General features: G+C 44.9%; 3 protein-coding genes across 3 annotated transcripts; all 3 read right to left on the bottom strand.

The window, feature by feature from the left end:
- Positions 1–33: 33 nt before the first annotated feature.
- Positions 34–5,352, bottom strand: dus2 (dihydrouridine synthase 2). The gene is made up of 16 exons (XM_047033676.1): positions 5,271–5,352; positions 4,935–5,081; positions 4,772–4,817; positions 4,600–4,691; positions 4,408–4,451; positions 4,178–4,238; positions 3,628–3,675; positions 3,441–3,506; positions 3,276–3,346; positions 3,087–3,173; positions 2,748–2,916; positions 2,283–2,404; positions 1,955–2,098; positions 1,633–1,720; positions 1,322–1,395; positions 34–917 (listed from the first exon to the last, which is right to left on the bottom strand). Exons 2-16 carry the CDS (start codon positions 5,061–5,063, stop codon positions 656–658), a joined length of 1,503 nt encoding a protein of 500 aa, XP_046889632.1. The 5' UTR covers positions 5,064–5,081; positions 5,271–5,352; the 3' UTR covers positions 34–655.
- A 1,923-nt stretch (positions 5,353–7,275) lies between these two features.
- Positions 7,276–15,543, bottom strand: slc7a10b (solute carrier family 7 member 10b). Its single transcript, XM_047034968.1, has 11 exons — positions 15,005–15,543; positions 13,421–13,625; positions 13,078–13,229; positions 11,263–11,388; positions 10,678–10,831; positions 10,355–10,478; positions 9,982–10,085; positions 9,725–9,821; positions 9,390–9,539; positions 8,974–9,151; positions 7,276–8,788 (listed from the first exon to the last, which is right to left on the bottom strand). The coding sequence occupies exons 1-11, from the start codon at positions 15,174–15,176 to the stop codon at positions 8,658–8,660; spliced, it is 1,593 nt and encodes a 530-aa protein (XP_046890924.1). The 5' UTR covers positions 15,177–15,543; the 3' UTR covers positions 7,276–8,657.
- A 5-nt stretch (positions 15,544–15,548) lies between these two features.
- On the bottom strand, positions 15,549–18,466 carry faap24 (FA core complex associated protein 24). Its single transcript, XM_047034967.1, has 4 exons — positions 18,250–18,466; positions 17,774–17,913; positions 17,533–17,688; positions 15,549–17,413 (listed from the first exon to the last, which is right to left on the bottom strand). The coding sequence occupies exons 1-4, from the start codon at positions 18,353–18,355 to the stop codon at positions 17,174–17,176; spliced, it is 642 nt and encodes a 213-aa protein (XP_046890923.1). The 5' UTR covers positions 18,356–18,466; the 3' UTR covers positions 15,549–17,173.
- Between the last annotated feature and the right edge of the window lie 741 nt (positions 18,467–19,207).

Genomic DNA, 19,207 nt, shown 5'->3' with positions numbered 1-19,207 from the left:
CAAAAGAAAACATGTGACACATTTCTAGTTTGCATAACTTAATTTATTCGAAATGAATTAAACCCACAAGTATGTTATTTTACTTTGCAACTTACAATGATATATGTGTTTCCAAACAATTGCGAAATTGTACAGGTTTGGAAAGAACACATACGTTTTCTTTCTTTTGTAAGGCCTCATTAAAGATAAATTCATAATTAAAAAGTTATAAATTAAACATTTGTGTATATACACATCTCCCCTTCACTGCCCTCTTCTGGTTGAAAATCTCATACTCACAAATAATGGCAATAACAGGAAATATAGTACACAAAACGAGGTGTCACTTTGTTTAAACAGTATACGATTTCAAAAGTCTTATACTAAACTTTCAAATTCGTCACTTACATCCAAATAAAAATCAAATGTGGAACGTTGGAATAAAACATATCTGCCCACCCTCATTGCCTGAAAACAAAAATACAGCTGAATAACTCATCCAGTAATTTTGATGACAAGTTATATCCGTAGATTATAGAATACCTCTGACAGAAAAGACCTCTATCAATCTCATCCAACAGCCGACACCAGCCAGCGTTCCACAGAGATGGAGCACACTGTTTCTGTGAGCTTCTGATCGCTCACAACACGGTAATAACACGCTGCAGGGCGTCCATCACGGCCCGTCGGACTGGAGGCGTGCACCGTTAGTAACCACGGCAGCACCTCTTTTAGACACCTGTGGTGTGAGGTGAACAGACAGGTGTTTCTTCTGCCCCCCCGGCTCCTCAGCAGCATCCTGGTCGGGGGGGCTCCTCTCTCTCTTCCTCTTGCCCACCAGGCCCTGGTCCTCCTCGCCCACGCGGCCCTCCGGCAAGCCCAGCACTCGCAGACACACCACCGCCGCCGCCTGCTCCGCGTACTTCTTCGACTTCTCCCTGAGTTGGGGAGAGAGTATAGCTTTGCACTGACCCAACAATTTTTATATAATGTTGTAATAAATAAGTGTTCATTTAGCAGGCGGTTTATCTAAGGGGGCAAATATGCTTGATATGCAGTTGACTGCTCTTCCACTGAATTGTATTTATCTGGCAGGAATCTGTGTCTGTGGCTCAATTATCTAGAGAACTAAGTGCAGCATAGAGGGTGAACTTGTTTGGATGGGCGGTGCGCAAGAAATAAACGTATAAACACATTTGTCGTCATTGAGCTGCACTAAGCCAATGGAACCATCTAATACGGTCAGCACTTCAGGATATGCTCCGGGATGCACCGTTTTCCTGATCACAGTAAAGTATTCCCTTCAAACGGGCTCTGTTCCAGTCATGTGTGCCAGACTTACCACAACGTGGACCTGTATCTTCTTGCTGCCATGGTGACAGTGGACTGGAAAGCCCGGTCTTGAGTGCGCTGTGCCTGATGGAAACATCAGTAAGTCTTTTTCTCATAACAACATACGTTTGTTATACTGGCACAGAACAGCACAACAGCAATGAGAAATCCTGTTTTAATATCATACCCCCCCACCAGACGATGCCTCGCCACCCCCATCCGTCACTCACCCCCTATACGCCACCCCTTGTACCCCCATCCTCCACCCCTCACCCCACATCTCCCTCCTCCCAGCCTGCCTTCCTTCCTCTATTCTCTTACTGTGTCATATCTTGGCTGCTCCAGTTTCTGCTGACGGCTCCATTCCAGAAGATACATCTTAGGGCTGACCTCTGCCGGGTACTCCCTCCTGACACACACACAATCACAATACACACACACACACAATACACACACACACACACACACACAATACACACACACCACACACACACCACAAACACATTACACACACACACACACCACAAAACACAATACAAACAAATTACACACACGTCAGGAAAGTCATACAAGTATCTTCAGCCAAGAGGTCAAGAAGACACATTTGTTGAAACAATTACAACTGGGTCAGGGGGGGGCAAACCTTTCAAATTTGACAGGCATCATGGTGACGTCCCCGACTGTAACTGAGAGCTCAGGGGGGTTGAGGTTCGTCTTAACGGCCTCTCTCCTGACCTGTAGTTCTGCCTGAGTCTTCTCATAGCATTCCTTTAGCCCAAAGATCTCACTGGAAAACACATCTGATGTTTGTGCATGCACATACTTCACAACATCTGTCAAATAAAACATGAGGTGTATGCGTTCCAGCCATTAAAAAAAACTTTTGTGAGAGACAGAACTCCATGTCCCAGAATCCTCAGCGATGGAGCATGTTTTCCCCGGTGTGAAATCATAGGGAGGGTGATGCGTACCTGATCTCTGCGTTGGTCTGGGCAGAGTGGAGTCGCTTCCCCGCCGGAGACTCCACCCCGTCCCTGAGCATCTGACAGATGCAGTACTTGGTGTTGAAGGCATGGTTATCATAGCGTACGGCCTACAAACAGAGAGGCATGGTTATCATAGCGTACGGCCTACAAACAGAGAGGCATGGTTATCATGGCGTACGGCCTACAAACAGAGAGGCATGGTTATCATAGCGTACGGCCTACAAACAGAGAGGTATGGTTATCATAGCGTACGGCCTACAAACAGAGAGGCATGGTTATCATAGCGTACGGCCGACAAACAGAGAGGAGTCAGTGTCTCCTGTTCTCCAGGGGCCTGTTTCATGAAGCAAGTTTACCCAAAAAGCCAGGCTTGTGTCAGTTACTTTCCGGCACATAGCAAGGCTTTATTGAATTGTGGCTGTCGAGTGTGGAGGCAGAGGTGATACTCACATATTTGATGTAATCTTGGATGACCTGTTCCACAGCCAGCAGCCCCTGACGGCGGAACACGGAGGGGTTCCACATGGCGGCCCGAGCCAGCATCACCGACGAGGCGCCGGCCGCGCTCCGGAACAGCTCGATGTCATCGTAGGTCTTCACCAAATCCAGGGAGCCTCCACTGCACAATGTCAACCACAGAAACACTTATCGCACGACGGGAACGTTTATGGTTGTGGAATGCATCATGGAGAATTCTGATAGGATTGTAAAAAAATTAAAATAATAACTGTCAAAGGGATAAAACACATGAGGATGTTAATGAAGAATGTGGGTAAGAGGGCAACTTGCTTGGCAATGACAGGGATGGTCAGGGCCTGAGCCACTGCCTGGATGTAGTCACAGTGAACAGGATGACTCGGCCGCTCCTCCTTTAACCTGAATTGGAGACAACGACAAAATAAGAACACGGTATATTATAATAATCTGTATTCAAATACACAAAAACATTATAAATAATAAACAACCTGATAGCCTTACCTGCCGTGCACAGCGATGGCGGCTACACCAGTCTTCTCTATCCTCCTGGCCAGGTCTACGGTGTCCTCCAGCTAAAACAACAATCAATGAATTGAATGAAAACATGCACAAACATCAGGCTGAAGTGAGACGACTAACATTCCAGAAGAAGTACATTCAACTCACTGTGGGTAAGATTCTGATTTTGCACGTCACTGGTTTAGAAACTCCTTTGACGAGTGTAGTGAGAATCTACAGAAACAGAATAACTACATTTGAATTTGAACAATAAATGTACCTATTCCTGTCATCCAGCAATGAGATCTCAACCCACATACTGTACATGATATCTTAAGGAGGAGGAGAACCTTACTGCCTCGATTTTGTCAGGATCAGAGAGGAGAGCTGCTCCCATCCCACCCTGCCGGAGAAACATATTCAGGTCACAACAGGGGAGGGAGTGTACCATGTAGACTGAGGAGGGAGTGTACCATGCAGACTGAGGAGGGAGTGTACCATGCAGACTGAGGAGGGAGTGTACCATGCAGACTGAGGAGGGAGTGTACCATGCAGACTGAGGAGGGAGTGTACCATGTAGACTGAGGAGGGAGTGTACCATGCAGACTGAGGAGGGAGTGTACCATGCAGACTGAGGAGGGAGTGTACCATGCAGACTGAGGAGGGAGTGTACCATGCAGACTGAGGAGGGAGTGTACCATGCAGACTGAGGAGGGAGTGTACCATGCAGACTGAGGAGGGAGTGTACCATGTAGACTGTGGAGGGAGTGTACCATGTAGACTGAGGCATTACCGCCACGGCGAGGGGTTTGAATCCAGCCCAGGGCTGCGCTGCATGTCGTGTCCCTCCCCCCCCCTCCCGCCCCCCCCCCCCCCCCGGCTTCCTAGAACGAGTCCAGGCTCACCTTAGTGGAGTATTCCTTTGGACAGCCCATGTTCACATCGATTGCGGCCACATCATTCTCTCTACGTATGAGAGAGAAACAGGCATAGTTTAAAAAAGAGGAGGGCATAGCAGCAGAATGTCTCAGGTGTACGGTTGTGTCAATTCAATGGGTATAGTAAAAAAAATATGTATATATTTTTTTTTTTTTTTTTACTTGAGAAGAATAGAGCTACATAAGTGAGAACTTACACAAGCTGTGCCACCCGCAGCGCTCTTTCTGGGTTAGCGGTTCCCTGGACGCATGATACATGTGTCATTATTAGACATAAATCATTTGGTTACATCAAAACATGTCATAGTAACAAATCAAATCGGACTTTATTTATATTAGGTTTTTGGTGCAAAATTGGCACCTCTAAGGACATATTGGGTCATATTTACCATTTGAAATACAACTCTGTCCTTTTCTTTCCCGCAGGTCCTGAACATGATTTTCTCATCTGGGGCAACGAAATCCACCGTCTCCAACACCTCTGTCAGGTATACACCAAACGTTGGTACACAAGACAAAAATCCGTTGTTGCAGTGACAGTGATGTCAAAAAGACCCTTACCATTCACCACCCTTTCACATTGTGCCATTTTAATATCGATCAGCTCCTGCAAAACAAGGTACCAAATCATTCTGAGATTTTTATTTGGAAAGACTCGGTTTAATTTAGAAACTTCTGATATGTTTTTGCACGCAGTTATTTCAACCACATCTGTTTTGCTTACCTCACTGTACACAATGTCTGCACCCAAGTCCAGAGCCAGCAGTCTCATGGGTAGGGTACCCACACGTACCATCGGCGCGAGTGCTGCTATGTTGCGGAAACTCAGCCTTCCAACTGCGTTCGAGGTCATTATGTTATCGTTGTGTGACTGAAGTGACGGAGAGAAAACATGAAACACACAAATTGAGAAACAATTAAGTAACATATCAGAAGTTGTAACTTGAGCCCATTTGTGCACCAAATACAAAGCTAGCTTGATTCGATACAACTAGGTACAAGCCATGGGTGTATTTTGAAATTACTTAGTGAGTGTATATATTTATAAAATAAATCTTACCGGTATCGGTAAACAAATATGTCTCCATTTGCTGTTTGAGAAACAGACACGCGTTTACTGCACTTCCTGTTTAAGACACTACGTCATCTGATGTCTCTCGCGCCGATCAGTTTTGCGGTGAAGTTTGTGCAGTAAAGCCTCAGAATCAGAATGGGTTTTGTTCGCCATGAAAGTTTGCAGAGACAAGGAATTTGCGTTGGTAGGAAGGTGCTTACGTTAAACATATAGGAATCTTAAATTAAATATGAGGACAAACTATTTTTAAGGTTACATAACTAGCAATAACTAAGTGGAATTAGAATTAAAGTTAAATGTACAATACAATATAAATGCAAAGTTTTTACAATATAAAAAAAAAAATATAAAAAAAAATACAAATTGTACAAGATTAAATTGTGTGATGCAGTGCAAAAGCAATGTGTTTAAAAGGACATTTTGTCATAAAAAGTCAGTGTGAACCGTTAGCCTTGTTAAAGAAGCCAACAGTGGAAGGGAAGAAACTGTTTTTGTGGCATGAGGTATTGGTCCTGATGGACCGCAGCCTTCTGCCGGAGGGGAGTGACTGAAACAGGGGGTGTCCAGGGTGGGAGGAGTCAGCCACAATCTTTCTCGCTCGCCTCAGGGTCCTCGAGGTGTGCAGGTCCTCGAGGGTAGGCAGATTGCAGCCAATCACCTTCTCAGCAGTGCGGATGATACGCTGCAGCCTGCTCTTGTCCTTGGCAGTGGCAGCAGCGTACCAGATGGTGATGGAGGAGGTGAGGATAGACTCAATGATGGCTGAGTAGAAGTGCACCATCATTGTCTTTGGCAGGTTGAATTTCTTCAGCTGCCAAAGGAAGTACATCCTCTGTTGTGCTTTCTTGATGAGGGAGCCGATGTTCAGTTCCCACTTGAGGTCCTGGGAGAGGATGGTGCCCAGGAAGCGGAAGGACTCCACAGTGTTGACTGGGGAGTCACACAGGATGATAGGGGTGAGTGGGGCTGGGTTCTTCCTGAAGTCCACAACCATCTCCACTGTCTTAAGAGCATTGAGCTCTAGGTTGTTCTGGCTGCACCAGGTCACCAGGTTGGCCACTTCCCACCTATAATGAGACTCGTCTCCACCAGAGATGAGCCCAATGAGGGTGGTGTCGTCCACAAACTTCAGGAGTTTGACGGACGGATGACTGGAGGTGCAGCTGTTGGTGTACAGGGAGAAGAGCAGAGGAGAAAGGACGCAGCCCTGAGGTGATCCGGTGCTGATAGACCGGGAGTCAGAGACTTGTGTTCCCAGCTTAACGCACTGCTTCCTGTCAGACAGAAAGTCTGTGATGCAAATTACCACAGAGGTCAGAGCGACGGGTCTGTAGTCATTAATTCCTGTTGGCCTTGGCTTTTTGGGCACAGGGATGATGGTGGAGGACTTGGCTTGTCTCCAGGGAGGTGTTAAAGATGTAGGTGAACACTGGAGACAGCTGGTCTGCACAGTTCTTGACGGTGGCAGGGGAGACAGCGTACGGCCCAGCTGCTTTTCGTGGGTTCTGCCTCTTGAAAGGTCTGTTAACTTCACTCTCCTGAATGGAGAGTGTCGTCACTGAGTTGGTGGGGAGTGGGGGGGAGGGAAGGGATAGTTCAGGGCAGTCCAATTGTCTTTCAATACAACAGTAGGACTCAATCAGGTCATTGGCCAGACGAGAGTCTCTGGGACCAATGACTATAAAAAGCAAAAGTTTAGTCTAAGAATTTCTCCGAAAAAATTCGACCAGCTGCCGAAACGATCGCTGCAGTGCGAGTTGATCGTAGCCTGTGTGGCTGGTGCAGTTTGAACACGGGCGCAGAAAGGAGAAAGGCTGAGTTTCCGGGCGCTTCGCAGCCAGTGTGTCCCAGGCGTATGAGAACCTGCTAACCAAAGTTACCTGAAGACTGTTGTTAAAAGTTGATGAAAAGACACCGTTATCTGGGTATAAACTTAATTTATTGTACTATTATTAGTTACTTTCTCATTTACAAAACGTGCTCTAAAGACATTTCAGTCAACATCCCAAGTCCCTTTGTAAACACCAGATGCTTTACAAATAACGTAAAGAGTAAAAGCTCTTTATTTCAAGACAAAGAAAAAGAAAGTACTAGATGTTCAGTGTGATTAATGCTTTAGCACTGTGTTTTTCCTGACAGGCTTAATGGTATGGCAGCTGTTGGACTGAGAACTTGTCATGGATTGAGAAGCTACACACCTACAAGTCCCTTGAATGATCTTTTCAGTTGTGTTACACATCTTGTGTACTTCTAGAAACACACACGTTATCATTATGCTTATTAGTAATAGAAACATAATCAATGTATTTTAACAAATATTTATGTAGGTTTAACAGTCATGGGCGTGGTCATGTGAAGATGAAAAAACAAGATTTTTTTCCCTGTGGGCTGGGCATGACTAATATTAAATCATGTGAATGATTACTCTTCATTCATTATTTGAAATACCTTAAAACTATCTAGAAAACAGCTTGACCATGATTTTTGGAACCTCTACGATGGCTAAAACAACGTTTATAGTATTCATGTGATTATTGGTGTTATGTGCTCTGTTTAATTGTGGTAGAAAATACAAAGAGTGTGAGTAATCAAACTTGATATTTGAATCTTAGTTTGGGAAACAAGCATCTTTAGGGTGAAGCAATAATTTCTAAGTATATTATCTTCCTTGTATCAATGTTAGAAATTGGAGATGTGATTGTGCTTCTCTTTACAGAATAACTTAACAGTATGACAAGATGAAAACACAGCTTTGTGTTATCAGGCTGCTGGTTAATAAGATGATGAATGAACTCTGATGAGTAGCTCACGTCAAAGGCTTAATTTAGTCTTCAACCCTTCCTGGCTCTAATCATCATTATTTAGAATATTAGAGGATGTCCTGTTGCAAACAAACATCGGCAAGAAGCAGAAAATGGAAGACCATGTTGCTTTTCAAATTCTCACAGGAAACAAACAAAGCAGGTTCTTCCTAAAAGCATCCAGCTAATACAGGCAATCTAGTCGTCTAGAATGTTCTCCTTTAAGGCACGATAAAACAGTCAACATCAGGTCAATTCAAACCGAGACACTTCCATTCCAACATTGAAAAGTTTACAGCGAAGGGCCTTAGATAGTTCGTTGGGATGATGTCCATTTCAGAAGGTGATACTGTTGGCATTAGCTTGTTGTACTTGATGACTTAGTATAAAAGAGAAGGAAAAAAGTGCAAGTGGCCCATGCATAAAAACTCAGGCAATTCCACTCAGTTGTAAGAAAATGGATATGAGTTTCAGATGATTAAAGATCAGACAAGAAGTTCCAGTAACCGGAACAAGTCTGTCATCATACAGTGACGGGAAATAAGCAAAAACAAAAAAACGGTAAAAGAGCTTAAGAATTCCCAGACATACTGCTCTTGACTGAAGATTTGTCAGTCCATTCTGGGGATGGGCTGATATCGATAGGATCAATCTGGGGGAAAACCACGAAACACAGTCTCTGCCCCAGATGAGTCGCTGACTCTGCAGGGATATAAAGAGCCTGTGTTGGTTTTGAATCGCACAACCGTAAGTGTACCTGAATGACAGTACTTGAGCAAGAACAAAGTAGATTTAACGCCCCATTGGATGTTGTTTAGAGTTATTCTATAGCAATGTAAACCAACAAGTTTGTGCAGTCTTTTTAAGGACGATGCTAGAATACTCACCAATCAAATCATAGATACACTTTGGCTTCTCTTTCCAGTGGACCCCGAGGAAGTAGACGGGCACCCCGGTGAGCATGATGACCAGACCCACCCCACAGACCAGTGGCTCAGAGTACAGGCTGAAGCCCAACAGCAAGGCCCAGAAGAGGAGGTAACAGACAGGGACCAGCAGGTTCACCTGGAAGGTCAGACATGTTGGAGGATCAGACATGGGGACAGTCTACGTTCCATTGAGTATTCCAGCTGACGCTATCACGCTATGTGTAAGATGGAGACAACATTCCCTTCTCAAAGACGACCACAGATTGTTTCCAGTTCTACTCCAGATCTGCAGGCCATACAAACGTATCTTTATCCTGTAAATCAGGTGTAAATGATGGATGATCAAGTCCCGGAAGCAATTCTGCGTGGCTTACCTTGATGGGTCTGTATAGTTTAGGCTTCTTCCATCTGTAGTAGAGCAGGCCAGCGATGGTGACTCCATAGGAGAGGTAGTTGATAAAAGATACATAGTTGATCAGGTTGTGAGTCTCGCCAATGCACAGGATCACAATGGTGGCCGTGCACTAACAAAAAAATAAGAGAAGAAACGTTTTAAATCTGCTGCAAAGGCTTCTGGGATATGTCTGTACCATGTGGCACACTGAAAAGCACCAGTTACTGAAGTTAACTAATTCACTGTAGTCAGTCATAACAAAATAGCTATATTTCGCAAAGAGTGTTATTAAAATGACGAGATGATTGTGCTTACACAGACGAGGAGTGCAGGAATGGGGGTGCAGTGTTTGAAGTGGATCATGGCCAGCAAGCTGGGTAGGTGCCCCTCTCTCGCCCCAGAGAAACACAATCTGGAATGCCCAAATAAAAACACATGACTCCTCTTGTTAAATGTCTCACAAAAAATATTCAATATCTCAATGTTGATCAAACCAGTCAAGGGAGGTTGAATGGAGATACAAAAGTAGCCCTACGTGTAGTATTGCCTTTGATCTTATGAGGGCAGATTACCTTGATGATGTGAAGAGGTATCCATTGATGCCACCAAAGGTAGAAAGAGCTACAGAGATGGGCATGATGACAGAGAACATTCCCAGGAGCTTCTCCCCAAACGTCTGCAAACCCAAAGTTGCTTTAACAACTATCTGACCGCGGCAAACGTGGAACACAATCATTAAACCACAACACGTTGGTGGCACATGAATGAAGCGTTGGTTGAATGCGTGACGACACTGTGTCTGAACAGATGAATTGCTACAGTGAATGATTACTAACAACAAGGGGACTCCTCAGATGTACGACTATGCTGTATCACGAAGGCCATTGAAAGGGGACCATTCCAGAACGCTGTGCTCGGCCACGTGGTGAAGCTGTGGTTACTCACCACGGCCACAGCGTTGGAGGAAAGCAGCTCCTCAGGTGACATGGAGGAGAAGTAGGCGATGTTGGTGAGGGTGTAAACACAGGTAACCAATGGGATGGAGATGTATATGGCACGAGGTAGATTCCTGATAAGGTCCACAACAACCCCCGTTACAAATGACGAACACAGAAAAGGTCATGCTGACAAAAGTCAACTGATCCCTTCAATCATATAAACAGCGTATTTTGCAGTAACCACACCATACATTTGCCATGCATTCACAGTCAAATTGGACAATGTAATACGGGATAAAATGAACACATCCAGATAAACCAAAAGCTCACCGTCGTGGTTCAACCACTTCCTCTGTCACATAGTTCAGGAAGTTCCATCCACTGAAGGCAAACGAGGCCTGTAGGAAGGCCAGGGCGATCTGCCCAACCGAGGGCATCTTTTCAAACTCAAACGCAACCTGAGGTGTCAGTCCCTCAAAATTACCTACAGGGGTACAAGTTCACTAGAAGGGTGACACACGCATAGTTCACTATCAATATTTTTGGGTGTACATTTATTATTATTTGGTTTTATTATTGTAGTATTTTTTACCAGTAAGACAAGATAAGATAGAACTGTATTAATCCCAAAGGAAGTTCTTGTGCCAGAGACTGCTCAAAAGTTACATAAGAACATAAGAATAAAAACAATTGAGTATTACATTTAAAGTTTATAAAGGAGTAATTGCCAAATGCTAACACCAGTGCCTCATAGAATAACAATAAATGTAAGATAAATTAAGTACAATGTAAAACCGAAGCAAAGATACATTCAGTTCTGTGCTATGGCAACTTTCTGTTTCAAAGAACATCAGTGTTGTTCTCTACTAGTGTAAGAACTGTCCAGAGCACGGGTAGGCCGGGTGGGAATCTTACCCTTGAAGATCTGGACCAGGCCCACCACTATGATGAGTCCCAGGGCCATAAGCTTCCCCACAGTGAAGACATCCTGAATCCTGGTGGCCAGGCGCACACTGGAGCAGTTCACCCACGTCAGGAACACTGCAGAGGAGATGGAAGCACACCCAGTCAGACATCCACAAAGAGCACACCCAGTCAGACATCCACAGAGAGCACACCCAGTCAAACATCCAAAGAGAGCACACCCAGTCAGACATCCACAGAGAGCACACCCAGTCAGACATCCACAGAGAGCACACCCAGTCAAACATCCACAGAGAGCACACCCAGTCAGACATCCACAGAGAGCACACCCAGTCAGACATCCAAAGAGAGCACACCCAGTCAAACATCCAAAGAGAGCACACCCAGTCAAACATCCACAGAGAGCACACCCAGTCAGACATCCACAGAGAGCACACCCAGTCAAACATCCACGAGAGGAGAGCTCAGAAGGAGAGGATGGGACGTGTTTCAGGTGTATGAAAAACTGAACGAGCTTTATAGTTCAGAGGTCTCAACGTGAATTTAAGCTGGGCGCTTCTATGTTTTAAGAAACGCGAGTGGCATTACGAATCCTTCATGCCAATCATGGTGAATTGAGCCTGTTCTCAGTCAGTCAGCCCGGACACATGGCTGGGCAGCGGGCTCCAGGCTCCTGGTCCTGCCTGGGCCCGGGGCGTAAGTTGGCATGTCAGACAAGAATGTGGGAAATGGTGGAGCAAAAGGGGGTTTGGCTCAATCGTTTCACCTCGTCCATCACTGTCACAGGCTCCCTCTTCACTCTCATGGTGGCCTGGTTCTCACACACAAAGGAGTGCTGTCAGTCCCTCCAAAACAAACCGCTTCCGATGGAAGAGAACAAAAACGGAGGAGGAGGACAGGCAGGCAGGTCCCTGAAGAGGCCGGGAGAGAGAGCTCACGTTTTTCACCCAGATGGTTGGCATCTAGCCCTGAAAACAAGTGCAAATAACAGTCCCTGAAAGCCAGGGATCACGTTCTCCAAAGCCAGGGGTTTGCACTCAAGGGGCCACCCCTTCGTTGACTTGTTCACGACCGCATGCTCGCTGAGAACCTAATGAGGTTTTTGTGTAATGTCCTCCCTCAGCAGTGTTTGGTGCAGGTACTTTAAGGGCATGGTGTCATGTGATTCAGCAAGGACACTTAAGGATCTCATAACAGCCCTGTCTAAGCAGAACCCACCCAAAACAAGAATTAAATCAACTGTGGCTTCATCATGCTGCTGAAAGTGTATATTCTGCCACTTGTTTAGGATGTTGTGAGTGATTCTTTTGGTGGCCTTAACGATGATATAATTTCTCTTTTGCGATCATCTCCAAGAGATGACATTCATTATAGATCTGTGCTATTGTGCCTCAACCACTTCCTGTCTGTTCCTGTTACCCTTCTCTATTTTTCATCTGACACAGCATGTATTTTTTACAACAGCTGTCTTAAACTTTTAGTTCTACAAAGCTAGTAGGCAACCGTTACGTAAGAGAAATGTTTCAAGTGATACCGGGCGAAACTTCTCAAGCACTCAAACTGTCTTGCAGACCTAACCCTCAATGTAAACCTTATATTTGCTGGCAAACAGAAACACAACATTGTCTACATCTGTTCAGATGTTCTGTTCACCAAATCCGTCTAGAGCCGGGGCGTGGCCATGGGTAGGCCTGGGTAGGGTTGGGGCTAGGCCTGGGTAGGGTTGGTGCTAGGCCCCTGGGTAGGCCTGGGTAGGGTTAAGGCTAGGCCCAGGCTCCAGAGCCGTGCGATTGTGATCCCACTCACACAGACAGGTGGTCGACAGCATGCGTGTTGCCATGTATGGGGGGGCACAGTTGGGGAACACAGGCTGCAGAATGTAGTTGGAGAAGGTCAGGGCGATGACAGCCAGGGTAGTGGGGTACATGATGAGGACAGCACTCCACAGCAGGAGGAAACTAGTGAAGATTAGAAAGAAAATCCTGATTCACAACATTTATAAATACATTATAAAAATCTGCGAGCCAGGCTTACAAAAGCTTTTTTTTGCGTGTGCATCACACTAATCAATGCAGTATGACGTGTGTGCCCGTCTGTTTAGCTGACCTCCCAGTAGGTACAGTATGTTGAGAGGAGATGCGCCACTCACCCAACCAGGCCCCCGAAAATCTCAGTGACGTAGGAGTAGTCCCCTCCCGACTTGGGGATGGTGACTCCCAGCTCTGCGTAGCAGAGGGAGCCCAGCGCTGCTATTCCCCCTCCTAGCACCCACACGATCAGAGCCAGGCCCACGGAACCCGAGTGCTCTAGGACTCCCTTGGGAGAGATGAAGATTCCAGACCCGATAATGTTCCCTGGGGAAAAAGGGATTTCACTACGGCTCAAATTTAAGTTGTTTGCCACTAATTACTGAAAGAAAGACAAGTCCTGCTAGTCTACTTTTAATGTGTAACTAACTACTAACTGTAACTGTTACAGGTAAATACGATTTATCATGAAACATTTGTGACGGATGTCAGGATAGTGGGTATCATGGTATCGTGTTTTATGTTGCATAGTTACACCTTTTCTAATGTGAAAACATACTCCATTCTTTCACCCAGGATACCAGTAGAACAGGAAAACTGTGTTAAATTAAATCCAGAGTATCTAAAAAATACATATTTTCTTATTGAGGAAGAGCCTCAAACCGAATACCCTTCAATCACACTTCTCAACCCTGATCAGGGTTCTAATGAGCGTGTCCGTGCGCGAGCCGTGTATCCCAGTGTATTCAAGGTCCATCGCTAAGAGCGGCTTAGCAAGAGGCAGCCAAGTGGCACAGACCTTGATTACATAACTGGACATAAATGATTTACTCTGGACTGTCAAACTGAGGCGCAGCACCGGGAGGATTTAATTCAGTAGTTCATCTCTTGTTTTAGGCTACGCGGTTAGTAGCCTAGACAACAAAGGAGGACGTGCGAGTAAAATATACGTTCTTGTCGGAGTATCGTCCTGTTAGTCTTGTCCTGTTTGTCTCGTCCTGTTTGTCTCGTCACAGTATGTGTTCATTTCTCACTCAGAGGCCTGGGGCCGCAGAGTATACAGAAGTCAGTAACTGGGATCACCACATAATTCACCCGGTTTTATTCAATATGTATTCTAACCGATACGATAGGATGTCAAAAAAAAATGTATGCTGGCCTGAATTCATTTCCACGAGGCCTCCGCTGTGAAAGTTTTAGTGACAGCAGTGATGCTTCCATATCCATTATAACCTTCAACCACCACACTGCTCAGTGAGACCTGTGTGCTTCGATTTCTTAAAGCTCTCACTGCCTTTTCTTCTGCTCCAGCAAATAATTCTGTTCTGCTTGACAATCAATGTGGTCCTTGACTTCATATATTTTGGCCACGTAAGCATTAAGGTAGACATGATAGCCTACATCATTCTCTCTGCAAAATGCCAGCCGCCCCCCCCCCCCCTCCCTCTATCTGCCTGGAACAGGTACGCCTATCTTTCTAAAAGGTTGACATTGAACATGAACATCAACTTTAATAGTATAATAAATGACTATAAACCTTAAAAAGGAACTTGGGGCCCATTGTGATAAAACAGTATTAGCCTATACTTTTCCTGAAGAACAAGAGGCTACCCAAGTTAAGTTTCATACATACAACTGCGCTTTCAGCACTGAAACATCAACCCCATAATTTATTCTCAAATGCAACACAAGTATTCTAATCTTACCTATGATGATAGTGCACGCGCTTAGAAGTCCTATTTCTTTTTTTAGTGTCACTCTCTCAGGGATATCGGCACACTTCTTTTTCCCATCTTTCACGGTCTTCTTTACGGTCACCGGCTCTTCCCGTGAGCAAGGACTTCTTTTCCGCTTTTCCCCATCCATGTCCACGACCATATCAAAAGCTTTTTCGAGTTCCTCTCTTGAACTCGCATACAGTATTGATGCACATTCAATAGGGTGCGCATGCGCAACAATTTGTCGCTGTCCAGGGTAGAATGCTAACTACCCCACTCTCGTGCCATCAACAACTTGAGCATCGACGGACTTTTCGACGTGACACTACCAGGAACCTGTTAAAAGGCCTGTTATTTCCATTTCCCTCATAATGAAACCATGTGGTTAGATGGATATTAAGGATGACACGTTTGCTCTGAACTCTGGAGTTCTCAATTTAAACCAATAAAGGATCGGCTAACTTTCAAGCAGAAAAGTAGCCTACTTTTAAAGGATCGGCTAACTTTCAAGCAGAAAAGTAGCATACTTTACGTAAAGGGAGTCACGCTATGCTTAACAGAGTCTCGTTTTTAAACAAGCCTACCCAAGTTATCGACAATTGAATACATTCTAAATTCTAATGGACATGCCAGCATGGGTCAAATTCAAAATGTTCCCAAATTCGTTGCATTAAAATAAAGTTTCGAAATATAACTAATATAAAGTATATGGACGCGTTAAATATCGCATTTATTCACAAAGCTTCTTTCATTTCCTCCCCCTCAGGCATCTAAAATAAGCCTCAGTCATGTTATATTGATGCACCTCTTTCGTCTCCTGGTGAGAACCCACTTTTGAACTGTTCAGAGGGACACCAAAGAGAGCTCCGTGCCTGCATCCCAAAGCCTTCATGCTTCCCTTCCCCTCTAAAGAACCTCAGTGTGGAATTTAAGAAGTCAAGTTGAGCGGTCCCCATCAGGGGCTTTCTCTCTCTCGAACGCCACAAGCTGCACAATAAAGGGCCTGGATTCAGCTGCACAATAAAGGGCCTGGATTCAGCTGATCCTGTTAGAAGGCCAGTAAAACCGGGAGCTGTTTTGTGTGCAGGAAGTAAAGCCAAACACTGCCAGCAGTGTGCAACTCTTAAAGGAGGAAGCCGAGCAGAAAACCAATACATCACCGGAGGACCAGCTCTGGGTGAGAAGGTGGAGAGAGGGAGAGAGAGACAGAGAGAGAGAGGGGGGGGAGAGACAGAGAGAGGGGGGGGGGGGGATTTATCAAGGATCTCTCTGTTGCCTGGCTCAAGGTGAAAAGCAAAAGTACACATCTTCGCAAGGGGTAAAATGTAGGGATAAACCGACAAAACAGTCTTGCTGCTGACACGAGAACAACACGTGCAAAACATCAACACAAGGGCACTCCAAGCAGCGCCCTGGTACCCATCCGGTCAATTCAGAAGCTCCCGATTTGTCTCAATGAGCAAAGTAGAGGGGGAGAGGAGGAGGAAGATTCCATTAGCTTCAACTGCCCCTGTGGAGTCAGAGTAGTCAATTCCTGGTTAAGCCAGCAGCATGCCAATGGCACCGCCTGTTGTGCTGGTCGGAGAGGGACTGGAATGTCCCAGTGAACTTCCTGCCAGGCAGAACTCCCTCCAGCCAGGTCACATGGCACAGCCGGGTCACATGACACAGCCGGGTATAAAAGGCGGTGGTGACTGAGTGGTTAGGAAACAGGGCTTTCAGCAGGCTGCCAGGAAAGTGCTCATTCATTGAGAGTGAAGCCATTCCCTTGCTAATGGAATGGGTTTTATAGAACTCAGTGTGACAGCAGCACATCGATTCTCCTTCTGGTTTCTGGTCTGTTTTCACTGTCAGTTGTAATGAAACTCACAGGTTGAGTCCAGACTGTTCCGGACTACGCAAGTCCACAGTGAGAGGCACGAGTAAACATCATCTTCTACCCAATCTAGTGGTCAGGCCTCTGCTTTTTTTTTTAAATGTCTTTCCCTCCATGCCCACAGTCCAGAACAACACAAAGATTATCATGTAAACACAGTCAAAAGACAAGTTAAAATGTATATTAAATTCACCACTTGCACTTCTAGCTTGATCACATACAAAAAACAGGTTCTTGTACAAGAGTTTATTGACATATGTAACTAGTGATCCGCTGTGATGTCAGGCCTGCTGGTGGAAGAAGCTGTGCACGTGCTGGGCTGCAGCCTGGCCCACTATTGGATCCAGTTCATGGATGCCAGCGTTGCACAGCTGCTGGATACTGGAAAAGTGCTGAAGCAGGGACATGGCTCTGACCTTCCCTACTCCAGGTATCTGCTGCACCAGAGACATGACCAGGGGGTCCAACAGGTAAGACACACTCCTCCGCCAGAATGGGTTCTCCTTACTTTCCCCAACTGCCTGCAGAAAACAGACACCACAAACGACAAGTTTTCTAAGTACATGGATTATCCGCCCCTTAACTTTTTTCCGGTAAAAGGTTGAGACATGACGTGGCTTTAATCATGTATATTTCTTACCATCTGAGTCAGGAGTTGGGATGCCTCCACCTGGTTGGTAACAGGTAACAGTATCAGGCCCAACTCAATCACCACAAACTTCTGTATGGCAGCAAAGTACTGCTCGCTCAGTATAGTCTTCTCCACCAAGACTATCCCCTTCAGACTACTGTTAGCCTTCAACAGAAAGGGGTACACTCACAAGAAAAAGTCGTTGCATATGGAAATCTTACCAAGTGAAAAAGACTTGAAATAAACTTACATTTCTGAAGCGAACCAACTTTCTTTTGTAACTGTTTCCGGCTACAACGTCAGTCTCAGAAACGTACAGGATGCAATTGTTTTTGGACAGGTGGAAGTCCACAACGCTCAGTTCTTTCTCAAAAGTAGTTTTCACACTTCCTTGAATAAAAAATTGTAGCCACGATCAATTGAGAAATACTATGGTTGTGTCCTGTTTGCGAGCCTCGTCGTTTACATTGAAAACTAACTAACTACATAGTATAGGACTGTGAAAAGAAGCGGTTCACAGAAAACGTTCAGAATTATAGCAACCGAATCACATAGAGCGCTACAACGAAAGCAATTAAGTGCTTTCTCTCATGTCTGAGGTCTACTGTCTACGAAAGTAGATAACTACAGTACAACTAAACTCAGAACTACCAATCTCTTTCAATTCATACCAATTCAATTCTTACCATCTGATACTGTTACTGAGCGCATCGTTATTTTCCTTACCCTTCAAACTCTGCACGAGAACAGAGCCTTTCCATTTTTCATGCGCAATAACATGTCCATATGGGGGAACTGCATTCACAACGACAGAGACAACTTTTGTCTCCATTTATATACAGTATTTTAACATTCCAGCAGTAGGCTACAGAGTGAGCTGGAGCTATTTTGCCTCCAAACATTTCAACCTTGTCTTCCTCTCCTTATTCAACGATAGAAAGCCACGCCACCACCGCTTGGTACTCACTGCCGCCACCTAGTGTAGTTCTGCTCCAGGTGTACTACGGGGCATCGCCTCGGACAATATAAAATGGTTGTTTTGTATGGAAACAAACCTGTGACATAATGTCTTATATTTTAGAAATAAAAAGAAAATAAATGCTGCTCTGGTGAAATTCAGACCGGACCTCTCTCCTCAGGCTGTGATTGTATGACTGATTTGCATGTATGCATGTAAGACTGCCTGCAGCTACACCTGAATGAAAGTCGTCTGAGGACAGAGGTCTGCAGTTGGACCCTTCTCGGACAAACGAGATGGTTCGATTGCATTCAGGCTCGATTGTCTTACCTATTCTTGGTATACCGGATGTTACAATCAGATTTTCTTCGTCTCAAATGTTTTTCTTTATTTAATGTTTGGGATCTGACTTTCACCATTCAAGCTAACTGAATTTCCGATACTTGAATTTTTGGATCTGAATGATTTCTTTCCATTGAAATAAATTCATATTTCAGTTTTAAAGAGGTGAATTCAAAACCAACACATTTGGTGGTGTTTCAAGTTCAATATTAAGTATTCAATGCGTTTTAAAATTCAAAACATTATGTAACTGATTTGCTTCCATAGTTTTGCCAATATAGAAAACAACTATAGGCCTACATACCTGCACCCTTCAGAGAGTGTCACACTCTATACTCACACCACTCTTCAAACAAGAACAATTTTTACAAAATCCCACCCACA

The sequence above is a fragment of the Hypomesus transpacificus genome, chromosome 14 (genome assembly GCF_021917145.1).
Source record: "Hypomesus transpacificus isolate Combined female chromosome 14, fHypTra1, whole genome shotgun sequence".
NCBI lineage: Eukaryota > Metazoa > Chordata > Actinopteri > Osmeriformes > Osmeridae > Hypomesus > Hypomesus transpacificus.
Note: the sequence above shows the minus strand (reverse complement) of the source record. Positions and strands in the feature narration are given on the sequence as shown.